We start from the raw sequence: 27,201 nt of genomic DNA on the forward strand, positions 1-27,201 counted from the left end.
TTTTTTTTTAACTTTATTTTATTTATTTTAAGTTTTTTTTTTTTTTTAGTTGGACACAATACCTTTATTTTATTTATTTTTATGTGGTGCTGAGGATCGAACCCAGCGCCTCGCACATGCTAGGCGAGTGCTCTACCGCTGAGCCACAACCCCAGTCCCCCCATTGCTCTTCTTAACAGCCCCCCCACACCACTCTGTCCTGAGCTGGCTGCCTAGAAATGTCTCCACTGGATCTTTGTGTGACGATTGAAAGGGAAATTTTTGTTTTAAATAATTTTTAGTTGTAGATGGACACAATACCTTTATTTATTTATTTATTTATATGTGGTGCTGAGGATCAAACCCAGGGCCTCACACATGCTAGGCAAGTGCTGTACCACTGAGCCTCAGCCCCAGCCCTGAAAGGGATGTTTTTTTAAATTTAAGCAATCTCATTTCATCTGCCTACGTATTCTTACCCTGTTTTGTGAACTAAGCCTGTGACCTTTGTACACCAGCTTGTCTTCCCCCACAAAAGGGTTTTGAGAGCACTTGATGAGATGAGATAAGCGGGCCTAAGTGCCTGTGTAGTGGGTACTCTAGATGTATCAAAGTAGGGAGCTTCCTCAGGGCCTGCCCCTCACCAAGCACTTTGCATAAATTATCTTATTAATTCTCAGAGCAAAGAAGCCGAGTGGTGTTTTCTCAGCTGCCTTTTGTGGTTGGGAAGTTGAGAATAGAGAGGAGTAGCTTGTCCACATTGACACAGCTAGTTGGGCTAGCTTCTTGAGATGCACACCAAAGCCCGTGCCTAACCACCAGGCTGCCCCAGCCTTCTGTCTTCCTCAGGGGAAAACAGGTAGCCAGTGAAAACCTCTGAAAATAGGCCTCTGTGTTGATTTCCCAGAAAGCCAGGATTTTAGGGCATTCTGGAAGGCTCAACAAACAGGTTTCTCTTGATCATTTTCTTAAAGCTTTTTATAATCTTTTGTTGTACTTGTGTGAGCACTAGTTTGTATTTTGTTTAGATTTTGTGCTGAATTTGAGAACATTTCTTAGTTGAATTGTGTACAAGAAAATTGGACTTGGTTGGTATGAGTTGCAGTATCTGTGGCAATCTGCCCACTTCTTCCCACACATAACAGGTTGATTGAGGACAGAGCAGAGTATCTAGGTATTGGTAAGTAGTACCACTGTAAGGATTTAGTCTGCTGAAATGCTGTTTTACCCAGCAGGTTAAACTGACTGAATGCTTATGGTGCTGAACTTGAAATGCTAAGCTCGAGTTACCCGTATGGAGACCACCCCCTCACGCCCCACCCCCACCCCTGCAGTGTTCTGCTTGCTCTTCTCATAATTCTTCATACTCCAGACACCCCGCTCCACACATAGTATCAAAGACGTGGGAGGGACTTGCTGGTGGAGGCTTGGGGGAATGAATGGAAATGGTACTTTTTTTGTTATTGTGGTGATGGTGGTTGGTTTGGTGTCCAAATCAGAGCATCCTATGGCCTTGAGAATTTGGAGAGAAGGGACCACCCACTGTTCAAGAACAAGCAGTAGCTTCTTGGGGGGGATGTATTAGCATGAGGAAAAGAAAAGGAATTTGTATAGTGTAGAGAATTACAGCTGAAAATAAGTGAAACAAAACTCAGGCCCCCAGACTCCTAGTAAGTAGGGAGCAGTTTTAGGGAAGAAATTGGAGAGATAAATTATTAGTCGTGGAATAAGTTGGGTTTGGGTAAGCCTTTGGAAGGATTAGGGAAGAAGCCCTAGAAGAAGGCTTGAATCCTTTTGGACTAGGAATTCAGGATTTGCAGGTACTTAGAACATGATCTAGAAGGGGGAACACGATCTCCAGGTGGACACATCCTTCTGGTCCCACAGACTCCTTGCCCACAGGGAAAGGGTATAGCCAGAGGAAGGCTAGAGGGGGCCTATAGAGCATGAAGTCCAGGGCAAGGGCAGGTTGCTTTTGCCTGGGCCTTCTGGCAGTGCTCTGTGGTGCAATAGAAGAACAAAGTAGAGTCAGAGAACTGGTTCTACTCCTAGCTGTGCTCCAACAAGTTGTGTGATCTTGGTCAAGTTATTTCCCTGCTCTGAACTTCACATTATGATCTTTCCATTCTTTCTGCCCCTAAAGATCCCTGACTTTGGCGGCATCGTCTTCACTGTCCCTAAGCATTTCCAAGGGCACCAATGGAGAGGAGGCCCCAGAGCTTGCCTGCTGAGGAGTAAAGGGTTAGGGAGAGGTGGGATCTGGCACACTGCAGCAGGGGTGCAGTGGCGTACGCCTGTAATCCCAGCAGCTCAGAGGCCGAGGCAAGAGGATTGCAGGTTCAAAGCCAACCTTAGCAACTTAGTAAGACCCTATCTCTAAATAAAAAAAATATAAAACAGGCTGGGGATGTGGCTTAGGGGTTAAGCGCCCCCAGATTCAATCCTCAGTACCCAGAAAAACCACTACTGAGATAGGAAGTAGCCTCATAGACCAAAATGGCTACGCTTCAAAGCCTTAGGACAGTAACTACCCACCCTCTGCCTCATTGTCTCCTGACCCATTTCTGCTTTTTAGAAAAGGCATTGGATTTTCATGCCTCAGTTTCTTTTCTTTCTTTCCTTTTCTTTCCTGCCCTCCCTTCTTTTCTTTCATGCTGGGGATGTAACCCGGGGCCTGAAGCTTGCTAAGCAAGCATTCCACCACTGAGCTATACCCCAGCCCCCTATGCTTCAGTTTCTGAGAAGTCTGAAAGTTAGTATTTGGGGTAGCAATAACATTACTCCTTTTCTTTTTGTTCACAGAGATGCTGCAGTTCGTCAGCAATCAAGTGGGAGAGTTCCCTGACTTGTTTTCAGAACAGCTGTGTGGTTCCTTCCCTGGCAGTGGTGGTAGCAGCAGCAGTAGTGGCGGCAGCAGCGGCAATGGCAGGGGCAGCAGTGGTGGAGCCGTGGACCCCTCTATACAGCGGTCATTCAGCCAGGTCCCGTTATCTTCCTTCTCTCCCTCAGCTGCCTCCCCCCAGGCTCCAGCCCTACAGGTCAAGGTCCCTTCTACTGCAGTTCCCACACCACCGAGGGCAACCCCTATTCTCCAGCCCCGGCCCCAGCCCCAGGCTCAACCGGCAACTCAGCTGCAACAGCAGACAGTAATGATCACCCCAACATTCAGCACCGCTCCACAGACGAGGATCATCCAGCAGCCCCTGATCTACCAGAATGCAGCCACCAGCTTTCAAGGTGATTCAGATGTTGGATGTGGGGCTGCTGGGTAGCTCCAGAGTTCTTGTGCCAGTTTTCTGCCCATGCAGATAATTCTATCCTCTTTGAGTATGGCCCTGTCTGGATGAGCGTCAGGTCATTGGCCCTATGAACTGGTGCAGGAATGTTTTCATTCTGCTTCCTCAAAGACCTTAATATCTGTTAGGCCTAGTTCAAGGGTACTTGGTCAAAGAATCCAACAGGCATGGTACACACAAGGCCATCCTAGTAACTAGAGACACACAGTCGTGAATAAAATTAGGTCTCAGTCTTGGCTAGGCAGCAGCCAGGCCTCCGTACCCACAAGTGGGAATGATCAATTCAGCAAACAACTCCTGAGCATCCACTGTAGAGATGAGTATGACTTTTAAAATAGGTGCTGTTTCTGAGTTGCAGGTCCTCTGTATGTGATGAGTGAATGAGTGACTGAAGTGCTTGTTCTTTCTGTGGTGCACTGCATCCCAGTGACCGTGGGGAGCTCTGGGTGTGATGAGCACTGCTCTGAATTTGAAAGACCCTGATAGTTGTTTAATGGGTTTGGAGAATTGGGGAGGGGGTGGAATAAAGGCAAAAAGCTGAGATCATCGTCCCAGAGCACATTTTCCATCCAGAAGGGTTGGGAGGAAATGAAGCCCCTGGGAGTTGTTGATTCTCAACATCTATTAACTCTCTTGCTGGGTGCAGTCATTTGCCAGTTAGCTTCCTTTACCTCCACACCAGCACCCAGAGTAATAAAACAATTTGTACTCGTTCTCTCAGAAATTGATGCAGCCCTTATGGGATGTTCTTATGCTCTAAACCAGCTTGTAAATGGCTGTGCACATCTTTTTCAGCAGCAGGTGGGAAGTTGGAGTCATTATGAGATACTCCATCCTTGGGTTAGTGCTGCAGCTACAGTGACAGCTTGCATTTCTCATCTATGTGACTTTTTCCTCCTTTTCCTCCAAGTCCTTCAGCCTCAAGTCCAAAGCCTGGTGACATCCTCCCAGGTACAGCCAGTCACTATCCAGCAGCAGGTACAGACTGTACAGGCACAGCGGGTGCTGACACAAACAGCCAATGGCACACTGCAGACCCTTGCTCCAGCCACAGTGCAGACAGTTGCTGCACCCCAGGTGCAGCAGGTCCCGGTAGGTGGTTGAAAAGGGCTCAAGGAGGTTGGGACTGTTGCCTGGTCTTTGGTTGAAGATGTAGTCTGTATATTAGGAAGGACCAGTCAGAGTATACAAGGAGCAGCTGGCACAGTTGGTAGGGGCACTTGGGCCCCAGGATGTATCTGTGAGAAGTGTACAGAGTCCTAGCTAAGACTGCATCTGTAGAGCTACAGTGGCACCCTACCCTTCAGAAAGGCTGGTATAGTGATTATTGACACATATAATAGGATAAACCTGGAAAGAAATATACCAGATTGGTATCTCTCAGATGATTTTCTTTTCTTTTTTTTTTTTAAAGAGAGAGAATTTTAATATTTATTTTTTAGTTTTCGGCGGACATAACATCTTTGTATGTGGTGCTGAGGATCGAACCCGGGCCGCACGCATGCCAGGCGAGCGTGCTACGGCTTGAGCCACATCCCCAGCCCAGATGGTTTTCTTTAAAAATTTTTCTTCCCTACCTTCTTCTTCTTCTTCTTCTTTTTTTTTTTTTTTCCTAATACTAGGTATTAAACCCAGAACCTCACACATGCTAGGCAAAGCACTGTACCACTGAGCTATACCCCAGCCCTTTTTTATTTATCTAATATTATTATTATTATTATTTTGAGGCAGAGTCTCCTTAAGTTGCCCAGGCTGACCAAGAACTTGCAATCCTCTTGTCTCAGACTCCCAAGTAGCTGGGAAATTTCCCCTATTTTCTGCAATGAATACTGAACATGTTTTTCTTTCTAGGGGAGGAATGTGTATTATCTTTATAGAAAAGCATATTGTTTTTATGTCATGTGCTATAGTAAACCCTATTTTTTTACTAACAAACTAATTTATCTTTTTTTAAAAAAAAGTCAGGTTTATCATTTTTGCATCTCAGCCATCCTGGCTTTCCTGAGTCTTTACAAAGTCAGAACTGTCTCCCTCTACTGTCCACCTTGACTGGACCCTGCTCTGCTCCTACCAGGCTGCTAACACTGCTTTCCTCAAAGTTTAAGGAAGCCTTAAGACACAGGGTCCTCTTTAACTGTCCCCTCTCTCCCTGTCAGCCAGTGTTCAGGCTATACAAAATAGCCAGCTTTTGAATGATTTCTATGAGATTTCCTGTAATTTTTTGATTCTCGGTTTCATGAAAAGCATATTTTCTTTTTCTTTCTTGGAGTATCTATGCAGTTAGAAATAAATGTGAAATAAGAAAAGTAATGTCACCTTCCTTTTCCTTATCTTCCTTCCCCATCTAGGTCCTGGTCCAGCCTCAGATCATCAAGACAGATTCCCTTGTTTTAACCACACTGAAGACAGATGGCAGCCCTGTCATGGCTGCAGTCCAGAACCCAGCCCTCACAGCCCTCACCACCCCTATCCAGACGGCTGCCCTTCAAGTACCAGTAAGAGATTCCTCCTTCCCTGCCCTCCTCCCTCCTTCTCCTTTCTTGGAGGTGTTAGGCTTCAGAGATGTGGAACCACATGCTGAGTAGATGTTAGAAGCTCTATAGAATATTTTGGTCAAATTGTAAATATCACCTTATTTCTTTTTTTTAGAGAGAGTTTTTTTTTTTTTTGGAGAGAGAGAGAGAGAGAATATTTTAATATTTATTTTTCAGTTTTCGGTAGACACATCTTTATTTTATTTTTATGTGGTGCTGAGGATCAAACCCAGCACCCCACGTATGCCAGGTGAGCACGTTACCTCTTGAGCCACATCCCCACCCCAAAATAATTTTTTAATATTTAGTTTTTAGTGTTCAGTGGACACAACATCTTTATTTTATTTTTATGTGGTGCTGAGGATCGAACCCAGCACCCTGCGCATGCCAGGCGAGCGTGTTACCGCTTGACCCACATCCCCAGCCCTCACCTTGTTTTAATTTTGTTTTCCCTTGAAAAAGTTCCACCAGTGTTAAATAAGAATCCTGGCATCTTCAAGAGGTGGCGAAGATCACTAGAGCAGCGCCTGTCCCTGGGCAGCTACTCTACACAGGACCATTACCTCTTAGGTCCTACTGCTTGTGGAGGTTGGCTTCTGAAGCTCCCTAGGGGCACCAGGAAGGAAGGGGCACAAAGGTGGGAGCATGAAAAGCATTCATCCTTCAGTTGAGGGGTCTCAGCCACTTTCAGCATCCTGTGACAGAAAAGTCTGATTGAGTAAATGGTGAATTAAAATGTGAACACATTAGCTTTATTCATAAAAGCCAAGAACTAGAAACAACCCGAATGTCCACAGGAGAACAGATAAACAACTTATATTCATACAATGAAAGTGAGTGTGCCAATCAATGAGAAAAGTAACTATTAATGCATAGAACCACATGACTAAACCTTAAAAATAGTATGGAGCCAAAGAAGCCTATCACAAATAATTCCACTAACATGAAGTTCAAGAAGAGCCAAAGGACAGCTATGGTGATAAAGTCAGAACAGTGATTATAAGGGGGGACAGGAGGGAACTTTCCCAGGGGAGAGGTCTACATCTTGGCCTGGGTTGTTATACACATTGTATTTATGTAAAACCTTATCGAGGTCTAAACTTAAGATTTCTGACTTTTATTATGTGTAAATTATTTGTTAATGACTAAAGAAGCTTTTTATTTGTTTATTGGCCACTTTATTGGAGCCATTTATTGTAGAAAATAAAACATTTGTAAACATCACCAAAATAAGAGGGGAAAGCAGAGATGAAGAATAGAAGAGAGCAATCTGTATACAGGGTAAAAATGGGAGTTCATATCCCACTTGAATCAAAGTGTGAAATATGATCTATCAAGAACTATGTAATGTTTTGAACAACCAACAATAAAAATTAATTTAAAAAAAAAGAATAGAAGAGAGAAGCCCTTTTGGTCAGCCTATTTTTTTAATAAAATGATTCAGATTGAGAATGCCTGTTCTGCCCTTGAGCTCTTTGAGGGCCAAATTGTAGAAAGAAATGCAGTAATTTATTAAATTGTCATATGAGAGAGAAAAAAATGTGTCATATAACCAGAGAAAGTTTTCTCTGTTACCAACTAATGTGGTTCACTGAGAGGTGGTTAATAGTTGGAGGATTCAGAGGAGGTTAACAGTTTGAAAGCAAAGCAAAATTATATAACTTGTTTCTGGAACCCCTAGATCAAAAGTCAAGACATATTTAGCCATCTTAATCCTCTGGTGGTATAATTTATCATGAAAGAGAGTTTAGTAACTGAGGTGCCATGGCTTTAAGGCCTTTGGGGGACCTACCTTAATTAACCCAAGAAGGGTCTCCGATCACATGACACGTTGCCAGATGATGTGACTTGGCCAGCAAGCAGCTCAATGTTGTAAGGTTGCTTTACTTAAGACTAATGAAGAGATAATTCTACCCCTACTCTAGACCCTGGTGGGCAGCAATGGGACCATTCTTACCACAATGCCCGTGATGATGGGGCAGGAGAAAGTGCCCATAAAGCAGGTACCTGGGGGAGTCAAGCAGCTTGAGCCTCCCAAAGAAGGAGAAAGGAGGACAACACACAATATCATTGAGAAGCGATATCGCTCCTCCATCAACGACAAAATCATCGAGTTGAAGGACCTGGTTATGGGGACAGATGCCAAGGTAGGTGCCAAACAAAATGGCATTTCATGCCCATCATCTCCCCTGCACTTTTCTTTGCTATGGGAGTTAGGGAAGTCCTAGGCTTTGTTGAGTATCTGCAAAGAATGAGTTAGAGATGTGTTCTTAATGTATCTTGGTATTTGTCAGCATATAAAATATTAACATAAGGGGATTAATGAGGGTTGGTAAGGCAGTGATTTGCGGGTACCTTTTACTCCTTCACCTGTGCTCTTCTGGGACCATGGACCCCAGCAGTGGAGGCAGAGACACCTGCCACTCACCAGTGGCCGGATACAGGCTGTGTGCAGGTTGGAGGCAGCAGAGGGCATTGCTGGCATATCCTTAGCTGTGTTCAGGGTAGCTATAATATTTTTACCTTTTAAGGAAGAGAGAGGAGAGATTGGGTTTATGACCAATAGCAAATAGAAGAAATTCATTTTTCATATATTCTATTGTGATGAATGTATCTCCCAACAATAGGAAATTTTTTTTTAAACCTATTATCTGTTTACTTTCACTGGTATTTTGAAAGAAAATTTAATTATTTTTCCTTGTGTACCTTTACTTAAGATAACTGTCCTAATGCTCTGGGTTTTTTGTTTGTTTTGTTTTGTTTTTGGTAGTTGTGTATGGACAGCATGCGTTTATTTTATTTATTTTTATGCAATGCTGAGGATCGAACCCAGTGCCTCACACATGCTAGGCAGGTGCTCTGCCACTGAGCTACAGCCCCAGCCCCAGTACTCTGGTTTTTGTTAGTCTGTTTGCTTGCAGTGTTGGAGATCTAACCCAGGACTTTATGATACTATGCAAGTGTTCTACCACTGAGCTACATTCCCAGCCCAGTTTTCTGGTCTTTTGTTTGACATTTGTTTTCCTTAAAGTTTGTTTTTGTGCTAGGGATAGTATAAGGAGTAGGAATAATTGCTAGTATATATTGTGTGTTGATGACATGCTAGGCTCAAGGCTAAGCTCTATGTATACTGTCTCACTTAGCCCCCACTGCCAACCTATGACTCACATGCTATTATTACCCCCATGTTAAGGAAAAGGAAAGTGAGGTTCAGAGATGCGGAGAATCTTGTTCCAGGTAACCAGCAGCTGAACCAGCATCTTGCATCCCCACCTACAAGCTCTAAAGCTCTGCTTTCTCCACTCTGGTCTGCCCTGGCTTCATTGTGTTTTACTGGTTCTCTTTCCCAGATGCACAAGTCCGGTGTTCTGAGAAAGGCTATTGATTACATCAAATACTTACAGCAGGTCAATCATAAATTGCGCCAAGAGAACATGGTGCTAAAGCTGGCAAATCAGAAAAACAGTAAGTGTGCCCGTTGAGAAAGGGGTATCAGGCTTCCTTTAAGTCCCATCCAGCCCAGTTCTAACCTAGGTGGAGCTCTATAAAAACAGATAATTTTCCCTATGGGGTTTTCTTTGCAGAGCTTCTGAAGGGCATTGACCTGGGCAGTCTGGTAGACAATGATGTGGACCTGAAGATTGATGACTTTAATCAGAATGTCCTTCTGATGTCTCCCCCGGCCTCCGACTCAGGGTCCCAGGCCGGCTTCTCCCCCTATTCCATTGACTCTGAGCCAGGAAGTCCTCTGTTGGATGATGCAAAGGTACAAATTTTTGAAATCCCCAGACCCTTGGAATTTCTTCCATATCCCCACTAAGAAAATTATGAGGAGGCCTCAGAGAGTGAGTCCAACTGTTAAGAGCGCATAAGCCATAGAGAAACAGGAATTCTGTGAAATTAGCTTAAGTCATGGAGAATAAAGAAAACTGACAGAGGTGGCAGGGGACTGTCCCCTCGGGTTTAACTGATCTTCTGAAAAGCCCCATCAGAAAGGAATGAATGAATGCCAGATCTAGGACCAGGACACAGAGCAGCTATTGGTGGGGTGGGCTCTGGGAGTTGCTGGAGGCGCCTCATTACTTCTCTTTACCTTAATGGTCCTGGCAAGACCACTTTGTGAGGCTGATCAGTCGGTTTAGGATGAGGCTACCTCTGGGTCCTCTTTCCGGAAATGACTACAGTTTACAATCTAACAGATAACTTTCCAACCAAGGGCTTTTAATTCTCAATAAAAGCCCCTGGCAATTGAAGTTTAATGGAATTAGTTAAAAGAGACTCTGAGCCTAATGATCTTCTTGGGAAACTATAGAGGGAGACCACTGGGTCCTGTACTATATTTTGATTTTGGCAGTTTCTGACTCCAAAAGCACAAAGTTTCATTCTAGTGTACATTTTTGACTAATCTATTTTTTTATATATCTTACTTTTATTAAGGAAGTTTTATTTTTGAAATATTTTATAAATGTAATTCTGTTTGATAACAACAAACCTTATGACATATAAATTGAATTAAATAGGCTTCTGACTCATCAAAATTTTTCAAATGGTTTTTAAAATATTAAAAGGGAGTGACATGATATGTACACTTCAGGACTCAGGGGAGGACTTGGGAAATCTGACTCCGGCCTTCTTCCCTCCGTCACTATGGACCTCATTGGCTACCAGATCCTCTGTCTCCAGTCCTTCTATAAAATGGGAGTGAGGGGAAGCAATGTTCCAGTTTTAAAACAGGCGCAGTCCTTTAGGTAGAATCATGCTGAAGCATGGTCTTTTATCATCTTTACTGAGATAAAATTTAAATGCTATAAAATGTACTTTTTTTTTTTCTTTTAATGTACTGGGGATTGAACCCAGGGTTGCTTTACCACAGAGCTACATTCCCAGTTCTTGTTTTGTTTTTGTTTTTTATATGCCTTGATTTTATTTGTTTATTTTTAGGTAGCATTGAGGATCGAACTCAGTGCCTCACACATGCTAGGCAAGTGCTCTACCACTGAGCCATAACCCCAGACCTCCAGTGCTTTTTATCTTTTACTTTAAAACAGGGTCTTGCTAAGGTAGGTTGGCCTCATACTTGTGATGCTCCTGCCTTGGTTTCCAAGTTGCTAGGATTCAAGCATCTGCCACTGCACCCAGCAACATATTACCTATTTTAAATGTACAGGGCCAGGAGTTTTAACACATGCGCACATTGTAATCAAATGTAAAGCGTCCTTCCATCAGCCCTCAAGCTCTCTTTTCGCTGTGTGCAGACAGTTCATACTCTTCAGCCTCAGGCAGCTACTACTGATCCACCAGCTTCCTGTCATTTAGATTTGTTTTGGTTCCTCTGAAATTATACAGAAATGGAATCATGCAGTGTGTTCTCTTTTGTGGAAATAACTATTTTAAATAACTATTTTAACTAATAGTTATTTAAAATAACTATTTTAACTATTGCCTTTGTTCTTTGAAACATTCTTTTCTTGGTGGGTGAGAGGAAGAGTGCTCCAATATTTGAGAAATCATTTGTGAATTATGGACTTCTTAACTCCCTCCTGTTTTTATTCCTGTCTGACTTAATGGTCTTGAATTTAAACCTCACAGTATGATCCCTCTTGTATGATATATAAAAGTAAAGTGCTATAAAAGCCCATGCAGTATTCTAACCCTGAATCCCTGTTTTAAAGGTCAAAGATGAACCGGACTCTCCTCCTGTAGCGATTGGCATGGTGGACCGCTCTCGAATTCTGCTGTGTGTCCTCACTTTCCTGGGCCTCTCCTTTAACCCACTGACTTCCCTCCTACAATGGGGAGGGGCCCATGATTCCGATCAGCACCCGTACACAGGCTCTGGCCGTAGTGTACTGTCATTTGAATCAGGTAGGTAGGGGGCCCCTCATGCCACCTGGGTGTAGTGTACTGCTATGGCAAGAGAAGGGTCCTGTGTATAAACCACATAACATATCTACCAGACTGCGAAGGAGTGGGGGGCTCCTTGCTTCTGACAGGGACTGGCATAAACTATACTGTGGAGATAACGAGGCACACCCAAGTTCAGTCAGAAAGAGCAAAACAAACCAGAAACTTGTACCGCACTAATTACCCTGGGGTTGAGCAGGTGGGAGGGCAGGGATAGTGCCTATTTGGGGGAGTTGGTGGTGGTTTTTTTGTTTGTTTGTTTTTAGAGAGAAAAATTTTTTTAATATTTATTTTTCAGTTTTCGGGGGACACAACATCTTTATTTTATTTTTATGTGGTGCTGAGGATTGAACCCAGCGCCCCACGCATGCCAGACGAGCACGCTACCGCTTGAGCCACATCCCCAGCCCTGTGGTTTTTTTTTTTTTTTTTTTTTTTTTAACCTGGGTTTTGAAACCAATGTCCTAACCTTTTGGGCTAAGATTTTTGTGGCTCCATGGTGACAAGGGCTACAGGATCTCTATTTAGACTATAAAATTGTCTGCCCTTTCTTCTGAAAATGAGGTAGAAAGCTCTTTCTTGGATGTCATACTGCTGGGGTCTGTTAGTTGCCTGGCTGTTCCATAAGGAGCCCGCTGAGATACCCCTCTTTAGGTTCTGGAGGCTGGTTTGACTGGATGATGCCAACGCTCCTCCTGTGGCTAGTGAATGGTGTCATTGTCCTGAGTGTCTTTGTGAAACTGCTGGTCCATGGGGAGCCGGTGATCCGGCCACATTCCCGTTCCTCAATCACCTTCTGGAGGCATCGGAAGCAGGCGGACCTGGACCTTGCCAGAGTGAGTTCTATTATCCACCTTTTCTCTTCATCCCCACGGCTGGGCAAAGAATTCAGGGATTGATATTGAGTCCCCAGCATAGATGAAGACCTGTGGCAGCTGCTGTGGTAACTCAGAGGAAAGGGTACCTATATGTAGATCATGCTGTGGACACAAGATGTCTGTGGTATGACAGGAAGAATAAAGTACACCTGGGGCTGAAGAGATGAGTTCTGCCTGAGGGGACCTGAGGTGTGGGTGGGGCTGATCAGGGCTAGAAGAATAGGCGGGCATGGCAGAAGGACCTTCTCAGCTGATAGCAGCATGAATACACAGGCTACTTGGAAATTGGCAAGTTCTATGGGTGTGTCTGGAGTAGTGTCAGAGAATGAGGACAAAAACCAGTACTGTGGTTAATTTTAAGCCCAAATTAGAACTTTGACCAGTAACTGATTTAGGGCTTTATATCCAATTCTGTGGAAAACCAGGGAAGGTTTTTGAGCAGGAAAATTAGCTGAAAGTTTTCATTTGAAATAAATAAAGGGTGTTTAGGGGAAGGATTCAGTGGCAACTCAAAGCATTGAAGGGAGAGTTAAACTTCTCAGGAGGTATGTGAACCAGAACATTCCTCAGCAGGTAGTAAACCCTGACTGAGCCTGTAAACTTCTGCAAGCTGCAGTGCCTTCAATTGAGAATCTGATTGGCCAGCCTGGATCTGTCAATCATGGCATGGGTCCTAAAATATAGATGTGATTTGAGGAGCCATTTCCCAAGATGGATATCCTAGAGGCAGATTCAGGTTTGTGTTTGACAGATGTCGTTCTGGCAGCTATATGAAGGGTAAGTTGGAGGAGGGAAAAATGAAATGTACAGAAACAAATTAGGGGACTCTTGAAAAATAGGCCAGGCAAGAAATGAAGACAAGAGCCTAGAGTTTAAAGGAAAAGCAGAACTGAAGAAACAAATTAGGGGACTCTTGAAAAATAGGTGAGACGTAAAATGGAAAGGAAGTGGTAGTGGGGTTAACTCAAAAGATGGGAGAGGCTAGAAGATGTGTGTGTTTTTTCTAGGCCTTGTTGCTTGGAAATATGAGAAAGTTCTTTGTAGAGTGAGTAGTGACCAGGAGGCAGGCTGTGGGGGTTGAGAAGGGTCAGGATCCAAGTATTTGGGAAGTTGCACATCTGCTGCGAGAGGGTGCTTGGGGAGAACTGGATTAGTGAGACAGAAAGGGCAAGAACCAAAAACTGAGTCTGAGGAACAATCAACCTTCTAGGTAAAGAGAGCAGAAGAAGTGGGGGATCCTGCTTCGTATAAAAACCTTCTGCGCTAATGCTTCTCGTGGCCGAGAGAGAGTAGAGAGAGGTCGTCAATGTTAATATAGCACCATGAACTCTCCATTAGACCCTCTCAGGTTGTCAAAGAAATCCCAGGTTAGGGTAGTTCAGCTGTAAGTTTGCCTAAAACCAGAGGTCTCAAACTTCAACCAGCGTAAGAATCTCTTGGACATCTCAACACCAGAGGTTGTGACTTAGTAGGTCTGGGGCAGGATCCCAGTGTCTGCATTTCTCACGGACTCCCTGGGCCTGCTGCTACTGGCCTCCGAGGACCAGTAGCTTTTGAGATCCCAAAAGCCTAAAGGAGCAATGCCATTCATCTAAATTTGAGTTACCATCTTGTATGTAAAAGCTAGTGTGGGGAACTCTGACCAGCATTTACTCAAAAGATGAACACACTGCAGTCCAGTTTAGTAAAAAGGCTAGGAAGTATCTCAAAAGTTAGCAGCGATTTTTTTCCCCATATGGAATGAGATTACAGGTAGTTTCTTTTTACTTATACATATATATGTGTGCATATATTTATTTATTTAGCCGCGTGTGTGTGCCTTTGTATGTGTGTGTGTATACACATATAAATTTTTTTGTAGCTTTCCGAAGTTTCCCAGATTTTACTTAATGAGGACAGATTCTAATAATGGAGTTGGGAGAGTAGGAGTCTATTAAAACAAAAAATCCACAGCAAAGCCGGTCACCATACACCCTCTTGCTGCTTTGTAGGGAGATTTTGCAGCTGCTGCCGCCAACTTACAAACCTGCCTTTCGGTTTTGGGCCGGGCCCTACCCACCTCCCGCCTGGACCTGGCCTGTAGCCTCTCCTGGAATGTGATCCGCTATAGCCTGCAGAAGCTGCGCCTGGTACGTTGGCTGCTCAAGAAAGTTTTCCAGCGCTGGCGGGCCACCCCTGCCACTGCAGCTGGCTTTGAGGACGAAGCTAAGAGCAGTGCGCGTGATGCAGCCTTGGCCTATCATAGGCTGCACCAGCTGCACATCACAGGTGAGTGACCAGCTACTACTGCATGGCTTGCTGCAAGGTGCCCCGTGCCATCTCCTCCAGTTTGCCAGGTCTCCACCCTGAGTAAAGCCCCTTTACATTGCTTTTTTAGACTCACTTTCCACCTCATTCATAGCTGTAGTTTATCATCTCTGAGCTGCACATTTTGTTCCTAGTAACTTCTCTATACTGCCCCCCTTTTTTTTTTTTTAACATCTTTATACTTTTGATGTATCCTATAAATAATGACACATTGTGGATTAGCTGGGAGTGATACTTAAATTAATATGTGACTTTAAATTAATGGCATCTTAGAATCAATGAAATATGATCATTTATTTTATTCATTATGCTCCTGCTCTAATAGAGACACAGACAGCCCTGCAGATGGATGACAATGCAGTGTAGACTTAGCACAAGGAGGAGGGGATTAAGAAAGACTTAATGGGGTGGGGGGTGGCTATAAATCCTTGGCTTCTACAGGAAGAATGCCTAGGTCAGCAGTTCTGCAGGAGATGTGCCTTTCAGGCAGAGGGAAGTCACCAAGCCCCGCCCTAGGTCAGCTCTTAAGGACAATATTCCAGTAGTCCTAAAGCCAGGACATGAGGGCAGGGCACTGCCCGCATGGGAAGAATCTGAATTCCAACAGGTGGGGGAATCTTGTAGTGTATCCGTAGGATCCATTGAAGGGCATTTGGAAAATAATGACCCAATACGATCGGTGCTTCTTGTGTAGAAGTAGTTCTCCCTGGTGACAGAGAGAGGTTGGATCTGAGAGGATTAAGATTAGAGACAGAGCCAAATAGGAACCGAGGCAGCTTGAAGATGAGAAATGCTGAAAGCACAGATGGAGAAAATATTAGCAGGTAGAATTCACTGGGCTTGGGGATTCAGTGGATGTGACAGATACAGAAAGGAGCCAGCCAGGATGTTTCCTTGGCTTGTTGCTCTGGAGTTTGGGTGAATGGTGATGTCACTGATGAAGGTGAAGGGAACCAGAGGAAAAGCAGTTTTCCCAGGAAGAGGCGATGCCCTTTGTTTTGAACACTTGCCTGTGAGACATGGGCAGGAATTATACTGTAGGTAGCTGGACCTGCAGGACCTGCAGCCTGGGACAGAAAGTGGACTCTGGGCCTGCAGGGGAGAGTGAAAACAAGGGAGCTGATGAGAAAAGACATGTGGAAGGAATCCTCAGTAAGACAGGCAGAGCATGGGAGTCCGAGTGGACACTGCCTGCGAAGGGCAGTCACAGGTCAGAGGAAGATTGAGAAGTGTGGCTTGGGGAGCGAAGACAGAGATGGTAGAGGAGGGTGAGTTATTGCTGGGACTTACACCAGTAGTAAAGTGAGGGCCAGAAAGTAATTGTAGATTTTGGAAGGTGCTGGAAATCACTGCTGACTTCAAGGAGCTTTAGCCAGAAGTGGAACAGACTTGGGCACTTAGGCTAGAAGGCTGGCCAGGAGTGGAGCCTGTTATACAGTTTTTAAGAAATCCCTATTTGCAAAGCTCCCCTGCTTCTTTTCTTTGCCTTTCAAGTGTCTTTGGAACAGACAAACCCCTTACCCAGGTTTCTGATCAGGAGACTGTGTTGTACTAGCTGTCAATTTCTAGAGAATTTCAGCTGGGGAACCTCACATCACTCATTCCCTCCACATTCACTGAGCATTCTCCAGACTAGGGCCTGTGGGAGGCACTGAGGGGACAGGTGACTACCGTATGGTTTCCAGAACGCTGCCACTGTACTCTACCCTTCTCCCCTTGAAGAGAAAGCTTAATGCCTATTGGGGGAGACAGACACCCCAGGTCAATACACATTTTTATGAATCACAGGGCTGAAGGTTTCCTGTGCTGATTTAAATGGGAAGAACACAACTAAGTGAGGTCCAGAGGCCTGACTTTGCCTCTTCCCAGCCTTTGAAAATCAACGCAAGCAAAAATGAGCGAGCCTCAGGGCTGCCCCTAGGAGGGTTGTTGTTCAGCTTTCTCAGGTAGACCTTTCCTGGCCTCCCACCTACCAACCTCACACATGTCTGGCCATCATTGCTCAGTTTTGTTATTTCTTCAGTGGGATATGTGCTTATATATTATAATTCAAATCAACTTTGGGCTCTTGTTTGTTTAAGTTTTCATTACCTCCATTGAAATGTTAGGAGACTCAGTACTATATCAGCAGAATGTAGCCATGCCGTTGACATTGTTTTGGAAAATATTGCCTCTGAGTCCTATAAAATGACCAGCAATCACAACTCACATTTTACAGAGCCAGGTGCCCAGCCACCCTGTGATGTAGATAAGAGCACACAGCTAGTAAGTCCCAGAGCCTGGTGTCCTGTCCAGACCTGTTTGATCATAAAACTCAACTCCTTTCTCCTTGGGAACCACTGTTGCTCTGATTGTGCTACAGAAATGTTTGGTTTGGGAAATCTGTCAACATTAGTGTCTGTTTCTGCCTGCCCTAGGGAAGCTTCCTGCAGGATCTGCCTGTTCGGATGTACACATGGCTTTGTGTGCTGTAAACTTGGCTGAGTGTGCAGAGGAGAAAATCCCACCAAGCATGCTGGTTGAGATCCATCTGACAGCTGCCATGGGACTCAAGACGCGGTATGGAGGCAAGCTCGGCTTCCTGGCTGTGAGTACCCTTCATTTCTTTCTAAACTCTGCTGAGCACTTTCCCCAACCAGTAGCTAAAAAGCAGTATGGGCCAACACTCTGGTATCTACCATCTGAAGGAGAGGTATTCATTGACTCACACATTCCACAAATACTTATAACAATAAATGAAACAGACCAAGATTCTTCCACTCCTGGCCCTTATAGGCGTATGCCATATAAGCAGGACATTCTGGTGTCCTGAGGGAAGAAGACTGTTTCAGAGACCCTGTGTGGCCTGTACTCAGGGGTTAACATTCAACTCCTCATACTTGAAATCTTCTGGTTATATTTTTTGGTTATTTTCTGCACGCAAAAGGCATTTATTGATCACAGCATTATGAGTCCAGAAACAAAAAGCAGTGCTTGTCTGCAAAGAGCTCATGTCAGAACTAGGGTGGGAACTGAGGTTATCAAGTGTCTCCCAATATGCCTGGCAAGGTGCCAGCATGGGCATTCACAGCTGGCTAATTCCCGATCCTTGTATCAGCTAGTTCACAGCATCTGCTGACCTCAGACTTTCTTTTAGCCTTATTTTACACAGTGCCCCACTTTGGGTAGACTGCTGAACACATCCAGTTATGTTCAAAACAGAATTATCACGTTTCCATATCAGTAATGGAGGCAATAAGCTGAGAATGAACAGGCATATGTCCTATGATAACACTGTTTCCTGAAGTTCACACCTATAGTCTAGGTGACAAGGGCACAGAGAAACCTGGTCTTTTCCATGTTTTGGCCCTGTTTCTGTGACCACAGTTAAGACATCCTTCATTTAGCAATCTTTACTGGGCACTTGCTCTGGGTTAGGCACTTCCAGAGTAGACATATCACAGTGAGCAGAGCCTTTACCCTGTCCTTGGGGAGCATACAATCTGACAGGGGTCAGGCCCTCAGAACAGTGCAAGGATGAGTACTGCCCCCATTCAAGCAACCACTATTGTGAATCCCACCACCATAGTTTATTGTTTTTGTTTTTTGTGCTTTTTTTGGAGGGGAGTATTACTAACCTGCTGCCTAAAGAGCATGCTGGTCTCCTGACTGAATCTTAGGGGAGGTCAAGGTGAGCTTTCTGGGAAATATGAATCCAGGAAGGCCTCTCCCCTATGCAGTTTGTTTGTCTTTATGCTCTGGGCCGAATTACACATGTAATTTTTAGGCCCTCACCCCCCAAAATATTTTGAAGACATTTATTTTACTGAAGTTCAACATACCTGGAGAAAAATGCACACAGTTGAACTTGAGGAATTTTCACAAAAGGAACTCACCTGTGTAAAACCACCCACCCAGATCATGAAAAAGAATGTTCCCAGCTTCCTCAGAAGCTTCCTTCAAAGCCCTCTCCTATTTCCCTGACCCCATTCAAGCTAACCACTATTGTAAATTCTACCACCATAGTTTATTCTATTGTTTTGGGGTTTTATGCTTTTTTTTTTTTTTTTTTTTTTGGCGGGGGGTATTACTTGGCATTGAATACATGGCCTTAAGCTTGCTAGGCAAGTGCTCTACCACTGAGCTTATCCCCAGGCCTTCTGTAAATTTTTTATTGAGGAATATATGAAAGTAGATAAGTACACAAATCATAAATACACCATTGTGATTTTACAGAGTAACTCATTTAACCAGCAGACAGATCAAGAAACAACCTCAAGGGCTGAGGTTGTGGCTTAGTGGCCCAGTGGTAGAGCACTTGCCTGGCATGCATGAGGCACTGGATTCAATCTCCAGCACCACATAAACAAGTAAAACAAAGGTACTGGGTCCATCTACAATTAAACACATATTTGCAAAAAAAAAAAAAAAAAGGAAAAGGCAAAGAAACAACCTCAAAAGTTCCCCTTGTAGTCATTCCAAGTCCCCCAGCCCAGGATAAATGTCCGATCACTCAGATGTTTTGCCTCTTTGTAAAGTTTGCATTAGGAGAGCAGGCAGGGCATACTGTTTTGTGTCTGGCTTCTTTGCTCACTGTCAGGTGTATGAGTCATGCATGTGGTTTTCATTCTCACTGCTTTACACTGTTACACTGATTGTTCACTGTGGATGGATTTTTTAGTTGCTTCCTGTTTGAGGTTTTCTGAATAGTACTGCTGTGAGCAAAGGTACTGCAGGGTCGTACATTATGCATATTTCTAAAATGGTGCCAGTGGTATGCCTGAATTCCACCTTCACACTCTCACCAAATACATGGTAGTGTCGGGGGAGGCCTTCCTTAGTCCTTTTAGTGTATCTCATTGCAGAGTCTCTTTGTGAAAACCCTGTTCAACTGAGTCTTACCTGTTTTTTCACTTGTGCTATTTGTCTTTTCGTTGATATGGGACTTCTTTATTCTAGATGTGATCCTTTTTTGGATATATGCTTCTGCAGATGTTTTCTCCCACTCTGACTTATTTGCGTATTCTGAAATCTAGATTATTAGTTTTCTTTTATAGTTAGATGCTTTGTTTTGTTCAGCCAATCTTTGCTGTGTCAGAGTCATGAAAATGTTCTCCCGTGGCGTCTACTATAAGCTGTGTTTTTTGCTTTTCACATTACAAATCCCTAATCCACTGGAATTGATTTTTTTATATGGATGTCTACCTGACCCAATACATATATTATTTGTTGTTGTTATTTAAAAAAAAAAAAAAATCAGGCTGGGGAATATAGGTCAGTTGGTAGAGTGCAAGTCTTGCATGCATAGGGCTGTGGATTCAACCCCCAGCACCACCACCAAAAAAAAAAAAAAACACCCAAAACTCCACTGCAGGGCTGGGGATATGGCTCAAGTGGAAGCGCACTCACCTGGCATGCGAGGGGCGCTGGGTTTGATCCTCAGTACCCCATAAAAATAAAGATGTTGTGTCCACCGAAAACTAAAAAATAAATATTAAAAAAAAAATTCCCTCTCTCTCTCTCTCTCTCTCTCTCTCTCTCTCTCTCTCTCTCTCTCTCTCTGAATGTGACGCCTTTTTTTCATAAATCTAGTGTCCAAAAGCGGTGAGTCAGTTTCGGGACAAGTTGGTCTTATTATCTAGACATATCAGTCCTCCAGCTTTAGTGACAATTTTTTGCTCTTCTTTTGGCCATATAAATTTTACGATCAACTAGTCATCTCAAAAATCCCATACGGATTATCCCTAAAAGCCTGGTACAATGGTATGTGCCAAGGCAGGAGGATTACTTGAGCCCAGGAGTTCAAGACCAGCTTGGGCAATATAGCAAGACCCTATCTCAAATAAAGAAAAATGCCCCTGACCATGAGCCCCCAGAAAACATTTTGTATGCCTGACAAGCAGTGAATAATTTAGTGTATATTTTCTCAGAATTTTTTCACTGCATATACTAATGTGTCTATACGTTGTGATTTATTTAATGTAATTATACCATAACCTTGTTTTGCCACTTGCTTTTTTTCAACCTAATGATAGATCTTCATCTTTTTTTTTTGGGGGGTACTGGGAATGGAACCCAGGGGCGTTTAACCACTGAGTCACATTCTCAGTCCTTTTTATTTAGAGATAGGGTCTCACTGAGTTGCTTAGGGCTTCAGCCTCCTGAGCTGCTGGGATTATAGACATGTGCTACCACACCCAGCTTGGTCATCTTTCTTTATAGTGGTCTTCTTCTGCAGAGATACTTGGTGCGGTGCTGCTAAAGGACATTTGGATCATTTCCTGCATTTGTTGTTACGCACTGGGTTTCAGGGAGCATCTCTTTATATTGTCTTCACCCACCTCTATGAGAGCTTCCTCAGACTGAATCTCTAAAGATGATGATGATGATGATGGGTCAAAGGATAAGTATTCGGAACTTTAGTAGTGTTGCCCAATTTGCATATATTGAGTAAGATGGGGAAGGAGAACAACTGCCATCTATTTCTAAGGTAACTGGCCCTTTCTGTTTAGTTCCTTTGGGGGGGGGGTAAATTAAAGAGACCCAGATACGTTCTTAAAAATAAAGATCCAGAAGGAAGACGGTTTGAGTTGGTGAGATAGACTCAGCTAACAAATGAGCCAGGCACTTAGGGGCAGGTAGAGGGCTAGCCAGCCTCTGAACATGTTTAGACCAGAGGTTTAGATTCATGGCATCATGTGTCTGATTTTTTTTTTTTAATACAGTGGTAGTAGTTTAGTTCTGTTATCAATAGTTGGAACATACTATATAGGTATTTATGTCTAAAAGGTCAGTACCCATTTGAAAAAAAAAAATTCACACATGAAATTAAAAGAAGAAATATTATTTTTGATTCTTTATTTTAATATTTAGTTTTTAGTTTTAGGTGGACACAAAATCTTTATTTTATTTTTATGTGGTGCCGAGGATCAACTCAATGCCTCATGCATGCTAGGCAAGCACTCTACCACTGAGCCACAACCCCAGCCCTATTTTTGATTCTTAATAATCATGATTACTTATAATAGGATACCTTTGTAAATTGAGCCCTGCCATCTCTGAATCCTCAGAATCAGATTAGGCACCACTACCTGCATTTTCTGTTCCACACTGGTTTTCTGTATTTTTTCTTTTTATCCTTAAATACTAGAGATTGAGCCCTGGAGCACTTTACCACTGAGTTACATCCCAATCCTTTTAATTTTTTATTTTGAGACAGGGTCTCGATAAGTTGCTGAGGTTGGGGCTGGGGATATAGCTCTGTTGGTAGAATGCTTGCTTTGCATACACAAGTTGCTGGGTTGGCCTTGAACTTGTGATCCTTCTGCCTCAGCCTCTCAAGTATTTGGGATTACAGGCATGAACCACTGTTCCCAGGCAGTTCTTGTTTCGTTTGTTTCCTTCCTTCCTTCCTTCCTTCCTTCCTTCCTTCCTCCCTCCCTCCCTCCCTCCCTCCCTCCCTCCCTCCCTCCCTCCCTCCCTCCCTCCCTCCCTTCCTCCCTCCCTTCCTCCCTCCCAATACCTCACACATACTTAGGCAAGTGCTCTAACACTGAACCACAACCCCAGCTCTAATTCTTGCTTCTTTATCATAGTAACCTCTAAAACTTCAGTTTCACCAAAATATGATGTCTTTTAAAGGAAGGTAATATAGCCTCACTTTGACACGGTGAACTACCTCAATCTAGTAGTTTACACAGTATCCAACTGATGTTGAGCATTGTTATTTCCCTCAAAAATTTCACTTGGGGGCTGGGGATGTGGCTCAAGCGGTAGCGCACTCGCCTGGCATGTGAAGGGTACTGGGTTCAATCCTCCACAAAAATAAAATAAAGATGATGTGTCCACTGAAAACTAAAAACTAAATATTAAAAAATTCTCTCTCTCTCTCTTCTCTCTCTCTCTCTCTCTCTCTCCTCTCTCTCTCTCTCTTAAAAAAAAAAATTCACTTGGCTCCCTTGAGCCTTTGCTGTGTCTCTTCAGAATGTCATGATACACAATTTGAGAACTGCATGGTTAGCCACATGGGGTGATGAGGCACAAACACCTGGAATTGGGACTGGCCTAGGAGTCCTGGGATGTGCCAAGGACCTAAACAGTTTGGGACTCCTGGGCCTCTGCTTAGGAAAGAATTCCAATGTCTATAAAATATAGGAAAATTTTTAAAAGATTTTTTTAGGAAAATCATCATAGAACTAATGCCAAGAAAATTAAAAGAGTAACAAGTTATTTCCTCAATTTCCCTTACAGAAGCCAGACTGTGGTTGCCTATCCCAGATTTATATTTCTTATTACTTCAAACCACTAAAATCAAGCTCCCCCTCCACTGAGATTTGTTATAAGTAAAGTTTTTCTTTTTTAATAATTCAGTTTTAAAGTATATTTCAACTGAATGAGTTTCTTAATGGTCTCTGTGGATTCCTCTTGCCATACAACCTGACCAGGCTTCGTTTTTTTTTGTTTTGTTTTGTTTTTTTTTTTTTGCTTCCATGTGTGACATTGGGGCCCTTCTGAGGGATCAGGTGGACCTTGGTTTCCCCTGAAGCAAGCACCACATTCCCTTCCTGATTAGGCCTTGGAACAAACTGTTCTTGGGAGAGATTGGGGTCAACTGTTAGAAGACATTGGGACTTAAGAGGCACTGGAGTCTCACCCTGTCCAGTGTTGTCACTGCTCAGCTGCAGTTCTCCCACTGTTCAGTTACCAGCTGAGATTCAGTTGGCACTTTGTTGAGGGTCACAGAAGATTCCTCTACATTTTCTCTCCAATATTCTCTGCTTAAAACTGGTCAGCACAGAGGAAGAAAGACAATACCACTGGCCCTCTGTTTTAGAAGTTTAAGTGACATGTTCCCCTCATCCCATGAGTTGCTATGAGAATCTTAGTTTTCTCTGATATACGCAGCCATCTCCAAGTTCCCCTGAGAGAGGCAGTCTTTTCCATCTGTGTCCTTGAGTGTCTGCACTTTGGCCATGCTATTTCTGACCCTGGCATTCAAGTCTTCTGAAGCTCTTGCATTAGCTGATGGCTGCTTAGAGCCCAGTAAAGGTCAGAGCCATCAGACTAAACCAGACCATGAGGCCACTGGCTTCCTTGTGGAGGGAGCGACTGAAGTGGAATGGGGAAGTCCTGGGGCTATGTCCCAGCAGCCCACTCTGGGCTCCTGGATCTGCCTGTGCTTTGGCCTGTGTTAAGTAGTTTTACAGGTCGGAAATCATAAGACTTTAAGTAAAGATGTCATCACCTGCCAGTCATGGTGCACGCCTGTAATTCCAGCTACTCGGGAGCCTGAGTCAAGAAGATCACAAGCTCAAGGACAGCCTGGCAACTTAGACCTGTCCCAAAATAAAGAGGACTGAGATGCATCCCAGTGGTAGAGCATCCTTGGGCTCAACCTCCAGTGCCACACACATACAGACTAAAGATATCCTCACACCAAAAATGACAGAACTTTCAAAAACCTGTGACAGACAGCATTATCCCTGCAGTTTGGTCACTGGGGCTCTGGAATGCTATTATCATGGCAAGTAGAAAAGGAGACTGGGGTGCTAGCAGTTTGAATTATCCAGCAAAGAGGTTTTCAAAGTCTCGTGCTGGCTGGGGCTCGTGCAAGGAAGGCCTGGGGCTTTCTGAAGGAGCTGTCCTTGTAGTGCACACATGCCTGCAAGGTCCTGGGTGAACCTGCACTGTCCCTTCACTCCAGAGCTGTCTGCTGTGATAGTGACAGCTGGATCTGGGCCTGGTACTGTTCATACCCTTTATACTCAAAGGTAAAAGAGATGAAAAATTAGTCAAAGCAGAATATGATTTTGCCTTAAAATACTCTAAAAGATATATAATTAAAATGACATGAGAAAAAGTCCTAGGATCATGGGAGCTTGGAGTATCAACCCAGGTACTCCAAGGGCAGAGAGTGAGTACAGGCAGGTGACCTCTGAGACCCTTCAGTAAACAACCCCCACACGCTGCTCTACAGATTGAGTGCTAGCAGGAAAGAACTAGGTTCCATAAGGGTTAGACAGGCCCTGCAGGACAGGATGCAGCGGGGCCCATATGTGCCTTGGGCCATTCCCTCCTGCCTATGCTGGCAAGCTCCCTAGTTTCCATGGTGGGCTTCACTTCTAGGTACTCATGATCCCCTTTCCTGACATTCCCCTTAGCCATCCTCCACTATCAGGTTTCCAGATGATCGCATAATGGCTGCAGGCAGTATTCTGCTACCTTGGTGTCACCCCTGCATTTTGTTCTTCCATAGAACTACTTCCTCAGTCGTGCCCAGAATCTGTGTGGCCCTGAGCGCAGCGCCGTCCCTGACTCCCTGCGCTGGCTCTGCCACCCACTGGGCCAGAAGTTTTTCATGGAGCGCAGCTGGTCAGTGAAGGCAGCAGCCAAGGAGAGTCTGTACTGTGCTGAGAGGAACCCAGGTAAGAGTGCCTTCAGTGCCATCAGAATTGGAGATGGCCGTGGGAGCAACCCCTACTGCAGGTTCCTGTGCAGCGTTGGTCTCAGTGTTGTTTTTTTTTGTTTTGTTTTGTTTTTTAATTGAGGCTCAGGGGGAGTTAAGTACCTTTCTGAGGTTCCACGCCTGATCAGAGCCCATCTATGACTGAGCTGGGCGAACAGCTCTGCTTTCTCAGTCAAAGCCTGTTGTCCTCACATTACAATGTCACATATGATAAGTTTTGATTAAGCACCAACTGTTTTCTTAGCCCTTGTCCTGGGCACTTTGGAGATACAAAGGATGTTTGGGGCTTGCAGTTCCCTGGCCTCCGGGTCTTCTGTCCCATTGGAAAAGCAGAGAGACATATATGGAGCAGTTGGGGAACAATAGGCAGCAGGCAGTCATCAAGTGCTCAGAGTGGTGACAGGAACAGGGCTCCAGGCATTGAAAGGAGATGCAGGCTTTCTGTCTCTGGCATTTGATAGTGATTGGAGTTGACTCGCCTGGCCTTGGAGCTGCAGAGGCTCTTTGGGATGTGCTCAGACCTTGAGTGCTTGGTGGCTTTCTGCTTTCTGTTGCACTTTCCCCTCTGAATGAGGCCTGAGAGGAGTGGAGACATGCTCTGCAGGTATAGGAGGGCTGTCAAATATTTGGAGGTGTTTGCCGTCCTTTTTTCTTTTTTTTTTTTTTAATTGTTCAATATAAGAATTATGCTCAAAGAGTGAAGGATAAAAGCAAAAGCAATTCTAAGTCTTCCAGCCGCCTTCCCACTGATGACTGTTTAGCAAAGACTTTACACAGGTTTCTGTGCCTCTTTTAGTCCTTGGCCTTGTCACCCAGAAAATGATCATAAATGTTCCTTTTCCTTGGTCAGATCAGGGCCCCTGTTTGCCACTTATGAGGGGAGAAGAGGCCAATGATGCCATGATTTGAGCTTTCCAGTAAAGGGGCTTCGGTGACATTCAGCTAAAGCGAGCATTGCAAGGTCCCTTGTCTAGTGAGTCTGGCCAGAACATTGCCTGTCACAGTTTGCATACAAGGCTCTGGGAAAATAAGAGTATGTTCCTCATTGTCAGGAGCACTGCAGCCACTGCCACCACCTTTTATTCCTTGGCTAGCTGTTCTCTCAAACCGCCTCTTAGGTAGTGTCTGCCTTTCCTTTTTTTATTGTTTTTTGACAAGGCTTGCAACTGTCCCCTTATAGATCCAACTTTGAAGTTCTGAGGACAGTATTAAGAGATATAGCGCGCATACACACACACACACACACACACACACACAGAGTCACCTTCTGGGTCCTCCCCTCATAAACTATAAACATATAGTTTCTACGTGTAGTCTTGGGCTCTTCAGTCTGGGTTGACTTCCTTCCCTACCTTGTGGCTACTCAGCAGGGTAGTTTTTGGGTTTGGTTGGGAAGAAGGATTTGATCCCTAGTACAGGACACAGCTGTTTCTTGGGGTCCTCTCCCTGTCCTCTCCTCTGTAAAAACAAAGTGCTCCTAAATAAGACCCTTTTTTGGTGTGTAGGGGGGGTGCTGGGATAGAACCCAGGGCCTCACACATGCTAAACATGCACTTGTGTTCTCTGCCAGCCAGCAAAACTCTTGGCACCAAAAAGGCTCCTATGTGAGACCCATTTAACCCTTCTTGCTTTTATTCAGCTGACCCCATTGCCCAGGTCCATCAGGCCTTCTGCAAGAACCTACTAGAGCAAGCTGTGGAGTCCTTGGTGAAACCTCAGGCCAAGAAGAAAGCTGGAGACCAGGAAGAGGAGACCTGGTAAAGTCTCTAGGCCACCCCCTTCTGATAGGCCAGGAAATAGAATGATTCTTTGTCTTTATTTTTCAAAAATTGAGGCCTCTGTGAGCTGACTTGCCTTTT

The 27,201-nt window shown here is 44.2% G+C and overlaps 1 protein-coding gene across 1 annotated transcript in view; it reads left to right on the forward strand.

Annotated features, from left to right (window-relative positions):
• Positions 1-27,201, forward strand: part of Srebf2 (sterol regulatory element binding transcription factor 2) — a 57,958-nt gene that overhangs the window by 21,621 nt on the left and 9,136 nt on the right. Inside the window, exons 2-13 of the mRNA XM_076855244.2 lie at positions 2,782-3,216; positions 4,186-4,367; positions 5,624-5,770; positions 7,735-7,956; positions 9,160-9,274; positions 9,394-9,575; positions 11,482-11,674; positions 12,368-12,549; positions 14,583-14,859; positions 17,316-17,485; positions 25,133-25,301; positions 26,982-27,099. Coding sequence (XP_076711359.1) covers positions 2,782-3,216; positions 4,186-4,367; positions 5,624-5,770; positions 7,735-7,956; positions 9,160-9,274; positions 9,394-9,575; positions 11,482-11,674; positions 12,368-12,549; positions 14,583-14,859; positions 17,316-17,485; positions 25,133-25,301; positions 26,982-27,099 — 2,392 coding nt within the window. The remainder of the gene's footprint in view (positions 1-2,781; positions 3,217-4,185; positions 4,368-5,623; positions 5,771-7,734; positions 7,957-9,159; positions 9,275-9,393; positions 9,576-11,481; positions 11,675-12,367; positions 12,550-14,582; positions 14,860-17,315; positions 17,486-25,132; positions 25,302-26,981; positions 27,100-27,201) is intronic.

This window comes from Callospermophilus lateralis, chromosome 4 (genome assembly GCF_048772815.1).
Source record: "Callospermophilus lateralis isolate mCalLat2 chromosome 4, mCalLat2.hap1, whole genome shotgun sequence".
Lineage (NCBI taxonomy): Eukaryota > Metazoa > Chordata > Mammalia > Rodentia > Sciuridae > Callospermophilus > Callospermophilus lateralis.